This window comes from Pan paniscus, chromosome 19, assembly GCF_029289425.2.
Source record: "Pan paniscus chromosome 19, NHGRI_mPanPan1-v2.0_pri, whole genome shotgun sequence".
Lineage (NCBI taxonomy): Eukaryota > Metazoa > Chordata > Mammalia > Primates > Hominidae > Pan > Pan paniscus.
This window is the reverse complement of record NC_073268.2, coordinates 65,703,934-65,719,153: the sequence shown is the minus strand read 5'-3', so window position 1 is coordinate 65,719,153 and position 15,220 is coordinate 65,703,934. Positions and strand designations below refer to the sequence as shown.

Below are 15,220 nucleotides of genomic sequence, written 5' to 3'. Positions count from 1 at the left end.
GACACATCGAAACCCCGTCTCCACCAAAAAAATTCGAAAACCAGTCAGGCGTGGCGGCGCACGCCTGCAATCGCAGGCACTCGGCAGGCTGAGGCAGGAGAATCGGGCAGGGAGGTTGCAGTGAGCTGAGATGGCAGCAGTACCGTCCAGCTTCGGCTCGGCATCAGAGGGAGACCGTGGAAAGAGGGGAGAGGGGAGAGGGGAGAGGGGAGAGGGGAGACGGGAGGGGGGAGGGGAGAGGGGAGAGGGGAGAGGGAGCTCTATCTACCACACAGTCCTTCTCTGAATATCGATATATGTGTTAAAAAACATTTTTTACTCTCAAGAATAGAGACTGAGTCTTGCTGTGTTGCCGAGGCTGATCTCAAATCTCTTTTTTTTTTTTAACCTTTTAAGTAGGAAGGGTACTGTGCTGTAACAAGATTTGAGACAAGCATGTCTCATATATAAGCATAAAAACCCAATCATCATGCTTACCAAGTACAAAAGGATCAAGGGCAGTGGTTCTAAAGAAGAATCACCCTACTGTAAAATGTAGATTCCCTGGCTAATCTTCTGGGGAGTCTGCCTCCTTGGTGTGAGGCAGGGATGAGGAACTGGCATTTTTTTTTTCTTTTGAGACAGAGTCTCACACTGCTCATTCTGCTGCCCAGGCTGGAGTGCAGTGGCATGATCTCGGCTCACTGGAATCTCTGCATCCTGGGTTCAAGCGATTCTCCTGCCTCAGTCTCCTGAGTAGCTGGGACCATGGGCACCCACCAACAGGCCCAGCTAATTTTTGTATTTTTAGTAAAGATGGCGTTTTGCCATGTTGGCCAGGCTGGTCTCAAACCCCTGACCTCAAGTGATCCACCCACCTCTGCCTCCCAAAGTGCTGGGATTATAGGCAGGAGTCACATCCAACCCGGAACTGACATTTTTAATAAGCATTCAAAGACATCTGATGCCAGCCATCTGCTTGCCACACGTTGAGCAACGCTACTCCAGGACAAGTCCTTGGAGGTGCAAGATCACAGGTTTAATTGAGATAAAACGGCAAATCAATTCCCCTTTTCAGGGAGAAAGTGTCAATTTGGTATTGATATGTTTTTAGCACCCCTTTAGCATTAGATAATCTCCTGGAACAGGGAGCTGGCCACAGGCAAAAGAATCTACCTGGAATTGAATTACACTGTTCGGTTTTCATTGCATTCTCCTTTATTCTTACCTTCTATTATGGGAAATGAAACGAATTTTCGATTTACAATAGTGACACAAAGTTTCCTTTAAAATAGATTCACTGAAATTTCTAAGTATCCAAGGATGTATTTTAGGATGAAGAGACAATAAAGCATTTTCACTTTTTCCTAGACTCACTAGATTTCGGCACATGGATACTTGCAATATTGATTTGTATTATGAGAGTGATCTAATTATTACAAAAGGAGCTATAATCACTAACTTATTCTTAATAATAATGGTTACTGGTACCTTTACAATAATGTACAATCCAATGTTTAAAAATGATACAACTTGAGTTTGGTTTGATCCTATAAACTTTCAACAAATGTCTTGGGAGGCCAAGGCAGGTGGATCACAAGGTCAGGAGATGGAGACCATCCTGGCTAACGCGGTGAAACCCTGTCTCTACTAAAAGTACAAAAAATTAGCCAGGCGTGGTGGTGGGAGCCTGTAGTCCCAGCTACTCGGGAGGCTGAGGCAGGAGAACGGCGTGAACCCGGGAGGCGGAGCTTGCAGTGAGCCGAGATTGCGCCACTGCACTCCAGCCTGGGCGACAGAGCGAGACTCCATCTCAAAAAAAGAAAAAAGAAAAAAAAATTTTTTTTCAACAAATGTCTTAAAATTTAAAAGCGGGCTGATTAGTTTGGAACCAGACTACAAGTAGAGCTAACATTTGGTGAATAAGAAAACATCACACTACATTTTGGATGTATGAAAGAAAACTTGACCATGTGAAGATATATGAATAAAGAAATGTACTATAGATACTACTTTAGGAAAAAAAAGAGTGATCTATAAATAAAAACATTTGACGTATTTGAAAACGTGTGGGTCTTGCATACGATTCACATGATAAATCTAAAATTCAACCTAGCAATGGATAAGAATTAAGAACGGATGGTTTGGGCAAAGGACATTAACAGACATTGCTCCAAAGGTGATACATAAATGGCCAACAAGCAAATGGAAAGATGCTTAACATTACCGATTATTAGGGGAATGCAGATCAAAACCACAATGAGATACCAGATCAGGCCCATTAAAATGGCTATTATCAAATAAACAGAAAATAACAAGCATCGGTGGACAAACTGGAACCCTCCTCCTGCATTGCTGGTGGGAATGTAAAATGTTGCATCCATTGTGGAAAATAGTATGGCGGTTCCTCAAAAAATTAAATATACAGGCTGGGCACAGTGGCTCACGTCTGTAATCCCAGCACTTTGGGAGGCCGAGGTGGGTGGATCGCCTGAGGTCAGGAGTTCAAGATCAGCCTGGTCAATGTGGTGAAACCCCATCTCTATTAAAAATACAAAAATTAGCTGGGCATGGTGGCAGGCTCCTGTAATCCCAGCTACTTAGCAGGTTGAGGCAGGAGAATCGCTTAAACCCAGGAGGCGGAGGTTGCAGTGAGCACAGATTGTGCCACTGCACTCCAGCCTGGGCAACAGAGCGAGACTCGGTCTCAAAAAAAAAAAAAAAAAAAAAAATTAAACATACTGTTACCACATGATCCAGCAATTCTACTACTAGGTATATATCCTAAAGAATTGAAAGTAAGAACTGGAGCGTGCAACATTGGTTTTCTGTTCCTGTGTTAGTTTGCTAAGGATAATGGCCTCCAGCTCTATCCATGTTCCCACAAAGGACATGATCTCATTCTTTTTTTTTTTTTTTTTTGAGACGAAGTCTCGCTGTATCACCCGGGCTGGAGTGCAGTGGCACGATCTTGGCTCACTGCAACCTCCACCTCCCGGGTTCAAGTGATTCTCCTGCCTCAGCCTCCTGAGTAGCTGGAATTGCAACCTCTGCCTCCCGGGTTCAAATGATTCTCCTGCCTCAGCCTCCTGAGTAGCCGGAATTACAGGCAGTCACCACCACACCCAGCTAATTTTTGTATTTTTAGTAGAGATGGGGTTTCACCATGTTGGTCAGGCTGGTCTCGAACTCCTGACCTCGTGATCTGCCTGCCTCAGCCTCCCAAAGTTCTGAGATTACAGGTGTGAGACACCATGCCTGACCATGATCTCATTCTTTTTCATGGCTGTATAGTATTCCATGGTGTATATGGAATATACATGATAAGTCACTCTCACTTCAGTTGGCTTTCATGAAACACTGTGACAGGCACAAGAGGACAAAGTGTCTGCCGGCATCGTTCTCCTCCTACCTCAATGACTGAACTTTGCTGCTTCCACTCCTTTGCATGACTTCCAAATATCAGAGGACCTTAGGGCACAGCTTGTGCCTCTTCTCTTCCCTACTTATAGGATATTCTCTGCCTAGTGATCTCCACCAGCCTGTGGTATAGATGTACCTGTGTGCTTGTGACTCAAAGATGCACACCTGCAGTCCTGAGCTCTATGCCCAGACGTGGGTTCTCCACTTGGATGTCTAATGGCCATCTCAAACTTAGCATCTCCAGACCGAAAACCCCAAATCTGTTATGTTATTCCCCCAAAGCCCAAATCCATAACTTCCCCTTGGCATCTCTCCCCCAAATCCCTCCCTCACTGCACTCTTGCCTTTCCCTCCTCCAACAAGCCAAGCTTTTCCTAACCGCAGGGCCTCTTCAGGAACAGTTTCCTTTGCACAAAACTCTGTTCCCCAGACAGATCCTTTCACCTCCTCTGAGGCTCTGAAGGCCTCCCTTTCCACCTCTGCGGGCCTCCCTTCCCACCTCTGCTTCTCACTCCTTCACATTAGTCTGTTTCATTTCCTTCATTGCACTTATTATCATCTGAAATTATGTGTTGGTTTACTTATTTTCTCTCACACTTGATTTTTTTTTTTTAGACCGAGATTTGCTCTGTCGCCCATGCTGGAGTGCAATGGCACAATTTCACCTCACTGAAACCTCCGCCTTCCGGGTTCAAGCTATTCTCCTGCCTCAGCCTCCTGAGTAGCTGGGACTACAGGCGCCCGCCACCATGCTTGGCTACTTTTTTTGTATTTTTAGTAGAGATGGGGTTTCACCATGTTGGCCAGCAACTGTGCCTGGCCTCACACTTGATTTTTAATCTCCATGAGAGCAAGCACTAGGTCTTGCCTGGGCCTTTATCAATAGCAGTGAGCATAGCACCTGGCACAGAGGTAGTTCTGAACATTAATTATTGAATGAAATAAAATAACGAATGTAGGCTGGGCACGGTGGCTCACGCCTGTAATCCCAGCACTTTGGGAGGCTGAGGCAGGCGGATCATGAGGTCAAGAGATCAAGACCATCCTGGCCTACATGGTGGAACCCCGTCTCTACTAAAATACAAAAATTAGCTGGGCATGGTGGCACTCGCCTGTTGTCTCAGCTACTGGGGAGGCTGAGGTAGGAGAATCGCTTGAACCCGGGAGGAGGAGGTTCCAGTGAGCCGAGATCATGCTGCTGCACTCCAGCCTGGCGACAGAGCAAGCCTCTGTCTCAAAAATAAATAAATAAATAAATTTAAAAAATAATGAACGCAGGCCCAAGAGTTGTGGGAAATGGGGTGATATTTCTGCATAGACTTCTAAGGCTAAGAAGGAAAACAAACAGACGTGGTAGGCACAAATCTACCCCCACCCCAACTGGGTCCCAACTCTGGGCTCTCTGGCCTGGCACCACCACTGAAAGGCCCCGTTCCCCAAACCTCAGGGTATTCTTAGTCCCTCCTGTTCCCAGCGCTGCCAATCCCCCGCCCACCCCCACTTTAGTTGCGTGTTCCAGCCTCTCCGCCCCGCCCCTCCCCGCCCTGAAACGGACGTGCTTTTTAGAGGAGTCCACTGGGCTTGGAGTCAGTGGCAATAACCAGGGGCAATAACCAGGCGTGTCCCAGGGGGAAGCCCAGCTCTGCAGCCCTGTGCGCCGTAGAGAGCTGGACTTAGGCCGGCAGCATGGCCGAGTTCAGGGTCAGGGTGTCCACCGGAGAAGCCTTCGGGGCTGGCACATGGGACAAAGTGTCTGTCAGCATCGTGGGGACCCGGGGAGAGAGCCCCCCACTGCCCCTGGACAATCTCGGCAAGGAGTTCACTGCGGGCGCTGTGAGTGCGTGGGAGTGGATAGGGGTGGAGGTGAAGGGGGCGAGCAGGAGGGTCCGGCCTGACGCATACTTAACTTCCCCTCAGGAGGAGGACTTCCAGGTGACGCTCCCGGAGGACGTAGGCCGAGTGCTGCTGCTGCGCGTGCACAAGGCGCCCCCAGTGCTGCCCCTGCTGGGGCCCCTGGCCCCGGATGCCTGGTTCTGCCGCTGGTTCCAGCTGACACCGCCGCGGGGCGGCCACCTCCTCTTCCCCTGCTACCAGTGGGGACCCTGGTGCTGCAGGAGGGTACAGGTGAGGGGCGGGCCGGGCTGGGCCTGCAGGGGGAGCACAGGAAGGGGTAGGGGACTGGGGGCTGGGGAGAAGGGCAGGTGAAATGGAGAGGTGAGCTGGTGTGGCCACAGAGTAGCGGGCAGAGGAGAGGGGATGGTGGAGCCTTGGGGAGCGGGAGGTAGCAGCCTGGTGTAGGAGAAACTGTACTTATGGGAGGAGGGGACCTGGTAGAGGGTGGCAATCGTGGAGACTGTGTGGCTGGTGGTAGTGATGGTGAGTTTCTCTCCCCACCCCAACCTACTCCCCTTCTCCCACAGCCAAGGTGTCCTGGGCAGACCACCACCCTGTGCTCCAGCAACAGCGCCAGGAGGAGCTTCAGGCCCGGCAGGAGATGTACCAGTGAGGAGGGGGTTACTGATGGGGGAGGGTGTGCCTAAAGGATGAGGGGCAGCTTGAGTGTCCTGGTCATGACAGAGATTAAAAGCCCCTGCCTCCACCTCTCCTATCAAAGCTGCTCCTAGGATCAGCAGCGTCTACAGGAACATATTAGAAATGCAAATTCTCAGGCCACCTCCAACCTACTACGACACTGAGGGTGGAGAGTGGGAATTTTTGTTTTGACAAGCCTTCCAGATGACTCTGGTGGCCACTGATGTTTGAAAAACACTGCTCTAGGGCCAGGTGCCGTGGTGGCTCACACCTGTAATCTCAGCACTTTGGGAGGCTGAGGGAGGCGGATCACCGGAGGTCGGGAGTTCGAGACCAGCCTGGCCAACAGGGCGAAACCCCATCTCTACTAAAAATACAAAAATCAGCTGGGTAGGGTGGCGGGCACCTGTATTCTCAGCTACATGGGAGGCTGAGGCAGAAGAATAGCTTGAACCCGGGTGGTGGAGGTTGCAGTGAGCCGATCACGCCATTGCACTCCAGCGTGGGGGACAGAGCAAAACTCCATCTCAAAAAAAGAAAAAAAAAAAAAGGAAGGAAGGAAAAGGAAGGAAGGAAAGAAAGAAAGAAAGAAAGAAAGAAAGAAAGAAAGAAAGAAAGAAAGAAAGAAAAAGAAAAAGAAAATGCTTTAAATGCCTTACCTTTGCTGGTGTCTTCCTTGCCCTGGGACTTTTTCATGCATCGGCTTGTTGTGTCCTCCCAGAAATCTGAGTAGAGCCAGAAACATGCCCTTCAAGCCCCAGGAAACTCACCCTCCAGGGCTAGCAAGGGGTGAGATGGGGGCTCTCTCTGTGCTCTGGGCTCAGCATTGGAGATCACAGGGGAAAACTGGGACTTGGAGATAGCAGAGGAGTTGGGGCCGCTAGTGAGGATTCCCTTGGCACAAAGCCAGGAACTGCATTCCGAAGCAGATTTTCAAAAGATCTTGATCCGGCCAACTCATCTGCTATCTAAAGCCTGGGCTGCAGGCTTTTGCTCCTGGTCTGTGGGATCAGAGCAGCCACAGGCTCATTTGGTTCCTGGTGATTCTCCATGTGTCATGAATTCCACCCCTAAGGAAACCATTGCACCAAATCTGGCAGCAACAGCCCCAAGAGAGGGAATAGACATTGAGATCTACTGTGTCCATGGAGACCCAGAGTCAGCCTAGGCCCTGCCAAAACGAGCTGTGAGATCTTAGACCAATTTTTTCATCTCTTCAATTCTTATTTTCTTCTGTAAAAGAAACTAAGAATACCAATCTCGTTTGGGTTAGGAGGAACAAATGAGAAAATGGTTAAGAATGTAGGTGGTCAGCTGCTAAGTCTTGCACAACTGTGTGCTCTTGCTGTTGTTCCTGTCTTTCAGTTCACTCTGTTCCAACACTCTAGGCTCTTATAAAACGTACAGTGAGGTCTCAGATCCATTGCAACAGCATTGCCTGGGAGCTTGTTAGAAATCAGAATCTGCATTTAACCAAGATCTCTATGTGAGAGGGATTCAAGTCTGAGAGGAAGGGTTTGGCCACCACCTGGTGGCAGTGTACTTTAATTGCAAATTTTTCTTTGAAGTTGAAAGCTCAAACCCAAAAGCAAGTTTTGAATGAATCAAAGAATGAATGAGTGAGAGCATGACTGGCTAGGGGTCATCAAGTTTGCAGATACATGAATTTACCATTTCCCTGGAAGGTCTTTGGCTGTGTTGCTTGTTTGAGAATAGAATTTAGAGATGCCTCAGGCGGCTCCCCCTAAACTATGAAGGCTGAAGTGCCTCTCTATGGGACACCTACCAAAGGCAACTGAAACCTTCTGCGCAGCCCCTGTCCCAGGATAGTCTCGCCTCTACAAGATGCGTCTGTGTTAGTCGGGACTTCTGTAGTTGCAAGAACAAAAGCTAACTCCAACTAGCAGGCAGAAAAAAAGTTTTTCGGCCAGACACAGAGGCACTTACAGAAACACAGGCAGGAATTGTCCACCCAGTGGAAAATGGCCATAACTAACAGTCTGTGTTTACTGCTATAATCTACATATCCAGAGAGAGACCACCTCTCTGGCTCAGCCCCAATGGCAAATTCCCTGGAAAGGACTCTGATTGGCCCAGCTCTAGTCAGGTGCCCAACTCTGGACCAATCACCCTTGACCAGGGGAGCCATCTCACTGTGGGAAAATGGCAGCTCCTTTGCAGCCTCCTTGGGTAGAATGGAAGGGCAGCTCCCAGGAGGGCCCTCTTGGCTGAAGGGGTCTGGCTGTGACCAGGCCCCCCAAGGGGACTGCCACTCCACCTGCCCTAGCAAAGAGTCTCCCTGAGGCCTCTTGCTGACCACCTTCCCTCTCTACCCTCCAGGTGGAAGGCTTACAACCCAGGTTGGCCTCACTGCCTGGATGAAAAGACAGTGGAAGACTTGGAGCTCAATATCAAATACTCCACAGCCAAGAATGCCAACTTTTATCTACAGGCTGGCTCTGCGTAAGGATGCCCACCCTTCCCTGCCCCTGGGCCTCAGATGCCCTATGACCTCTGCCTTCTGCCCTCCCCTAGTCAGTTCCCCCACCCTCAGTGATATGAGTCACATAGTCCTGCCCAGGAAACAGCCTCCTTCCCACTACCAATCCCACAGAGCAACAGCTACCTTAGGGGTAGTGACTACCTTGGGCCTGGAGGCTGGTTCAGGATCCCAAGAGGCATAAGGCTGGCTGACAGGGAAGGGTCTCCCAGGGCCTCCTCCCCACTCCCCACCCCTCACATCCCCTAGCAGTTTTGCAGAGATGAAAATCAAGGGGTTGCTGGACCGCAAGGGGCTCTGGAGGAGTCTGAATGAGATGAAAAGGATCTTCAACTTCCGGAGGACCCCAGGAGCTGGTGAGGAGCTTGGGCCAGGAATCCTGACCTCTTTCCTGGGGCATCAGCTCCTGTGGCTGCCCAGAGTCTCAGAAAACCAAGCACCAATTTGCTATGTAACCCTGAGCAGGCCCTTGCTAGACCTTACTTTTCCCCACAGAGACAAAAGAGAATATGGACGTAGGGGATCCCTGACCTTCTAACGCCTTCTAATCCAACAGACATTTGTTGAGCTGCTACATATCAGACACCGGGTTAGGGGCTACATGGTTCTTCACGGGGCTCACAGTTGAGCAGGCCAGTTGGTGTTAATTAGACTCAAAATCAAATAATTCATTTCACTGTGAAACATGCTCATTGGATCCAGTGAGTGTGTAAAGGGGGCACCTGCCATACCCTGGAGAGGGCCCCAGGAAAGCTCTCCCAAGGGGGTGAACTATGCTGAGACCTCAAAGTTCAGTAGGCCTTAGCAGTGCCAAGGATGGGCCGTGGGGGCAGAGAGCAGTTCGGGGAACAGTGAGTGTGAAGGCCCTGAAGACAGAAGGATCAGCCACCTTTGGAGGAAAGAAAACACCACTGTGGTCAAAGTGTAATGAGCAAGAGAAGGAGGGCGAGAGAAGGAGCAGGAAGGTGCACGGGGGTCGCACAGGACTGTGTGGGCCATGGCAGGACTTGCGTCTTTCCTCAGCCCAGTGCTTGACTGGTTGCCAGCAGGGGAATAATGTGGTCACTGTGCACTGCTGGGGGGCAAGAGACTATGAGAATCTGCTATGAGGCTCTGGCTGTGGTCACCAGAGGATGGTGGCCTCAGCAAGGCAGTGGCAATGCAATGGAGAGGATGGGTGGACCGAGAGGTACTCAGGATGGAGAATCAATGGGATTTGATATGTGAGGGGTACTGCCAAGAGAGGTCCCCAGGCTCCGGCTGGGCGCAGTGGCTCACACCTGTAATCCCAGCACTTTGGAAGGCCAAGGTAGGTAGATTGCATGAGGTCAGGAGTTTGAGACCAGGCTGGCCAACATGGCAAAATCCCATCTCTACTAAAAATACAAAACTTAGCCAGGTGTGGTGGCATGGGCCTGTAGTCCCAGCTACTCAGGAGGCTGAGGCCTGAGAATTGCTTAAGCCTGGGAGATGGAGGTTGCACTGAGCCAAGATAGCCCCACTGCATTCCAGCCCGGGCAGGAGAGTCAGACCCTGTAAAGAGAGAAAGAGGTGGGGAGCGGGGGAGAGAGAGAGAGGAAGGAAGGAAGGAAGGAAGGAAGGAAGGAAGGAAGGAAGGAAGGAAGGAAGGAAGGAAGGAAGGAAGGAAGGAAGGAAGGAAGGAAGGAAGGAAGGAAGGAAGGAAGGAAGGAAGGAAGGAAAGGAAAGGAAAAAGGAAAAGGCGGAAGCTGAGGCAGACAGATCACTTGAGCCCAGGAGTTCGACACCAGTCTGAGCAACATGGAGAAACCCTGTCTCTACCAAAAAGACAAAAATTAGCCAGGCATGCTGGTGTGTGCCTGTAATCCCAGCTACTTGGGAGGCTGAGGCAGGAGGATCGGTTGAACCCAGGAGGCAGAGGTTGCAGTGAGCCGAGGTCACGCCACTGGACTCCAGCCTGGGCAACACAGCGACACAGTCTGTCTCAAAAAAAAAAAAAAAGGAAAGAAAAAGAAAGGGTCCCAAGTCTCCTCTGTAGGCAACTGGGTGGGGGATGGAGCTGCCACTTCCCAAATATCAGGCAATGGGACTGACCTGAGCTATAGGAATAATCTGTATTTGGCCTGCAACGTGTTGCATTTGAGGCTAGTGAGTTATTCAGGGGGAGTGTCAGGCAGACACTGGGATGCATGGGCTGGGGACTATGATTTGCTGCTGGGTGAAGAGGCAGCGACTGAAGACAAGGGGCAGGGGAGGTAACCCTGAGGACACACTGTGAAGATTAGCCAGAGGCCTGTGGGAGCTGGGGTAACCCCGTCCCCGTGTCCCCCACCCCCTCCAAAGCGTGCATTTGAGTGACCCCGTGCCCCTGTCCCCCACCCCCTGCAGAGCACGCATTTGAGTGACCCCGTGCCCCTGTCCCCCACCCCCTCCAAAGCATGCATTTGAGTGACCCCGTGCCCCTGTCCCCCACCCCCTGCAGAGCACGCATTTGAGCACTGGCAGGAGGATGCCTTCTTCGCCTCCCAGTTCCTGAATGGTCTCAACCCTGTCCTGATCCGCCGCTGTCACTACCTCCCAAAGAACTTCCCCGTCACTGATGCCATGGTGGCCTCAGTGTTGGGTCCTGGGACCAGCTTGCAGGCTGAGCTAGAGGTGAGGGGTGCAGGGATCTTGGCTCTGCACAGTCCCATCTCAGTGCCTTCACACCCGTCCCCTACTGGAGACAGAGGGGCACACTCACATTTGTTAGGGACCTACCGCGTGCTGCGTGCCAAGCACACTCTCCTGAAACACACTCCTCTCCCAGCCCTGAATCCTCTCCCTTCTACAACTGTACCCCCTTCATTTAGAAAACCAGGTGGCAGCCCCAGATCTCCTTTCTTCTGCAGAAGGGCTCCCTGTTCTTGGTGGATCACGGCATCCTCCCTGGCATCCAGACCAATGTCATTAATGGGAAGCCTCAGTTCTCTGCGGCCCCAATGACCCTGCTATATCAGAGCCCGGGCTGCGGGCCGCTGCTGCCTCTCGCCATCCAGGTATGCAGTCAGGCAGGGGCAGGGCAGCGTGAAGAAGAGTCAGGAGAATGGTTGGAAGACACTCATGGCTGCCTCTCTCCCCACCTGCCTCCCCCCAGCTCAGCCAGACCCCCGGCCCAAACAGCCCCATCTTCCTGCCCACTGATGACAAGTGGGACTGGTTGCTGGCCAAGACCTGGGTGCGCAATGCCGAGTTCTCCTTCCATGAGGCCCTCACGCACCTGCTGCACTCACACCTGCTGCCTGAGGTCTTCACCCTGGCTACCCTGCGTCAGCTGCCCCACTGCCACCCTCTCTTCAAGGTCAGTGGCTTGACAAGGTGGCCCAGCCTGTGCCAATGCCTCTGTGCCTCTTCTAAGCAGCCTTTCCTCACATGGCCCTATCCATGCAAGCTGGGATGCAGAGCCCCCGTCCGCTTCAGCAGCATCTCCTGGCACAACTCCCCTGGAAGCCTGCTTTCCAGCAGGCCCTAAGTAACATAAATGCAGCACCCCAGAAAGGCTCTCGAAGGGAGATCAGGCAGCATCAACAGCCATCATAGAAGCCCAAATCTTAGGAAGGGGAAGGACCTGGGGCTGGCAGGTGCCAAAGTTTGAACATGGCTTTGAGAGACCGACAAGTTCTCTGCAGATACTTCTGGGGTAGGGGAGGGCTGGGTGGGAGGCCCCTGTGCTCTAGGGTGGGTTCTGTAGGTTTCCTAGACCCTGCTAGCTTTCAGACGGCATGGATTCGAGGCATCTCCTCTGTGAAGGGCAGGATGGCCCCCTCCCAGGGTCCACCCACAGCCGCCGCTCAGATTCTCTGATCCTTCTAGACTTCTCCTGGGTCCCAGATGCGGGCCCTACTCTGTGCTCTTCTGTCCTAGCTGGTTCTTTCTGACTATCTGCAGCTTCTGGGGCCTGGCGCTCAGAGGTGGGCTCTGGTGGACGGCTCCACATTGCCAGGCCCACAGGCCCTGGTTTTCCTAGTGCCTTCCCTGCCTAGGGGCTAGGAAATCACAGGATGCCAGAGCCGGAAGACACAGGGCTCAGCCACATCAGCACCCACATTTGACAAAACAACCTGAGGCTCAGGGAGAGGAAGGAGCACGCCTGAGCTCCCAGAACAAGCTGCTGGTGGAGCCCAGCAGGAACTCCAGGGCTCAGACCCCTGTCCCAGGCTGCCTCCTCTCATTCTTTTTGCCTCTTTCCAAGTGACTTGCAGGGCTGGTGCCTGTGTGGGGGAAGGTCTGGGGCCAGAACAACCCAGGCCTCCCCTAGCTCTGCCATTTTCCTGCCATGCAGCTGCTGATCCCGCACACCCGATACACCCTGCACATCAACACACTCGCCCGGGAGCTGCTTATCGTGCCAGGGCAGGTGGTGGACAGGGTGAGAGCTGTGTTGGGGAGGGAGTAGGCAGGCCACTCCTTCAATGTGATGAATTTGAGGTCCTGGGGTAGGAGTGGCCCATCTCCCCGACACCAGTGCTACCTCCTGCTTCTGGAGCAAGGTCTGTAGGACCCAAGAGTCCTGTCTCTCAGTCCACAGGCATCGGCATTGAAGGCTTCTCTGAGTTGATACAGAGGAACATGAAGCAGCTGAACTATTCTCTCCTGTGTCTGCCTGAGGATATCCGGACCCGAGGAGTTGAAGACATCCCAGGCTACTACTACCGTGATGATGGGATGCAGATCTGGGGTGCAGTGGAACGGTGAGGGGCCATCCCTGGAGAGCCGAGGGCTGTTCGGGGACGTGGGAAGACAGGAGAGGAGACTGAGGCCCCAGGGAGGCTCATGTTGAGGAGGAGGGCCAGACATTCATGATGCTAAGCAGAGGCATTCCTCAGAGCGGGTCGGGGTTGGAGGCTGGACCTGAACCTGGATGCATTGCAGCTTTGTCTCTGAAATCATCGGTATCTACTACCCAAGTGATGAGTCTGTCCAAGATGACAGAGAGCTCCAGGCCTGGGTCAGAGAGATCTTCTCCAAGGGCTTCCTAAACCAGGAGAGCTCAGGTACAGGGACCTCAGCCCTCAGGCGCATTTGAGTGAGCCCATCCCGTGTCCCCCACCCCCTGCAGAGCACGCATTTGAGTGGCCCCGTCCCCGTGTCCCCCACCCTCAAGGCTCACCCTCAAGCCTCCGCAGCAGGGTCCTCAGGTCCCTGGAAGCCCCATCCCAGCCCAGCTCTCCTTGCAGGTATACCCTCCTCACTGGAGACCCGGGAAGCCCTGGTGCAGTATGTCACCATGGTGATATTCACCTGTTCAGCCAAGCATGCGGCTGTCAGTGCAGGGCAGGTGAGGAAAGGCCAGCGCCCGGGGTGGCAGGCTGGAGGTGACCCAGCTCCTCAGCCTCATTCTGCCCTCTCGGCCTTCAGTTTGACTCCTGTGCTTGGATGCCCAACCTGCCACCCAGCATACAGCTGCCACCACCCACCTCCAAAGGCCTGGCAACATGCGAGGGCTTCATAGCCACCCTCCCACCTGTCAATGCCACATGTGATATCATCCTTGCTCTCTGGTTGCTGAGCAAGGAGCCTGGAGACCGAGTGGGTGTGGGGCTGGGGGCCAGGCTGGGCCAAATTGGGGTAAGAGAGGGTGTGATGTTTACCCTGCTGGCCCAGACCCAACCCTGCCATCAGGTAGCGGGTCCCTTTGCCCCACTGACCCTCCAGTGGGACACATGAGCCTTGGACATTTCACAGTGAAGGTCAAATGGCCAAATGCGATGATGCGGAGCCACTCTCAGTAGCAAGGGGAACGTGTAATTATGCTCCTTGGAAATTCCGAATTGAGCTTTCATTCCCCGAAAGCTTCCCGCAGATAAGCTTTACATGGATATCTGTTTAAGAGGAGGGACACGGATCAGGCCCCATCGAGGGCTACTTCAGGTCCCACACTTGGGGGCTAGGGCCAGAGCTGGCTAAGGCAAGTTGCAGCTGCTCAGATAGTGGGGACCAGGAGTCTGGGATGCAGGACCTCAGCAGCCGCCTCACCCCACCTTGTGGTGGATCCTCAGAGGCCCCTGGGCACCTATCCGGATGAGCACTTCACAGAGGAGGCCCCTCGGCGGAGCATCGCCACCTTCCAGAGCCACCTGGCCCAGATCTCGAGGGGCATCCAGGAGCGGAACTGGGGCCTGGTGCTGCCCTACACCTACCTAGACCCTCCCCTCATCGAGAACAGCGTCTCCATCTAAATCCCAGGGGAACACAGGCCCAGATGACATCCCTTTGACCACATCGCTCTAGGATAACTGGCACCCAGAGAAAAGGACTCCCCAGAAAAAACAGGCCCCCATGTACCTCTCCTGGGACAACCAGACTCTGTAACTCACCCCCACCACCATACACACACACAAAAACAGAAACAAAATCAAAACAGAGAAAGCAGAAAATCTACCAAGAACAGAGTCTCAGGACAGAACCACTGAGTCTTTTGGAGGCTCCAAGCCTCAAAGTGCCCGCAGAGCCCACCTTGAGGGTTTTGCTAGTTGGTTTTGTTTTGCGTTTTACAGCCGTGGGGGGAAGCACATAATCCTGCCCCAGGGCCCACTAGCATCCACTGATTGGACCTTATGGTCACCCAACTCAAGGACAGCCACCAAGAAGTGGCTGCCAAAGAGACTGGGCACAGTGGCTCATGCCCGTAATCCCAGCACTTTGGGAGATGGAGGCGGGAAAATCATTTGAGGTCAGAAGTTCAAGGCCAGCCTGGACGACATAGCGAGACTCCACCTCTACCAAAAAATAAAAATTAAAAAACAAATTGGGCCTGGTGGTGTGTGG

General features: G+C 52.6%; 1 protein-coding gene and 1 pseudogene across 1 annotated transcript; one reads left to right on the top strand and one right to left on the bottom strand.

Moving 5' to 3' along the window:
* Positions 1–394: 394 nt before the first annotated feature.
* LOC112437690 (small nucleolar RNA U13) lies at positions 395–492 on the bottom strand (annotated as a pseudogene).
* Positions 493–3,215: 2,723 nt separating this feature from the next.
* On the top strand, positions 3,216–14,807 carry LOC100971127 (arachidonate 15-lipoxygenase type B). The gene is given in 15 exon segments (XM_003818047.5): positions 3,216–5,235; positions 5,320–5,497; positions 5,500–5,526; positions 5,823–5,904; positions 8,275–8,397; positions 8,687–8,790; positions 10,896–11,068; positions 11,305–11,451; positions 11,550–11,753; positions 12,735–12,821; positions 12,974–13,143; positions 13,325–13,446; positions 13,630–13,730; positions 13,811–13,981; positions 14,452–14,807. Coding segments are annotated over 15 exon segments (2,016 nt in total). The 5' UTR covers positions 3,216–5,088; the 3' UTR covers positions 14,632–14,807.
* Positions 14,808–15,220: the final 413 nt, after the last annotated feature.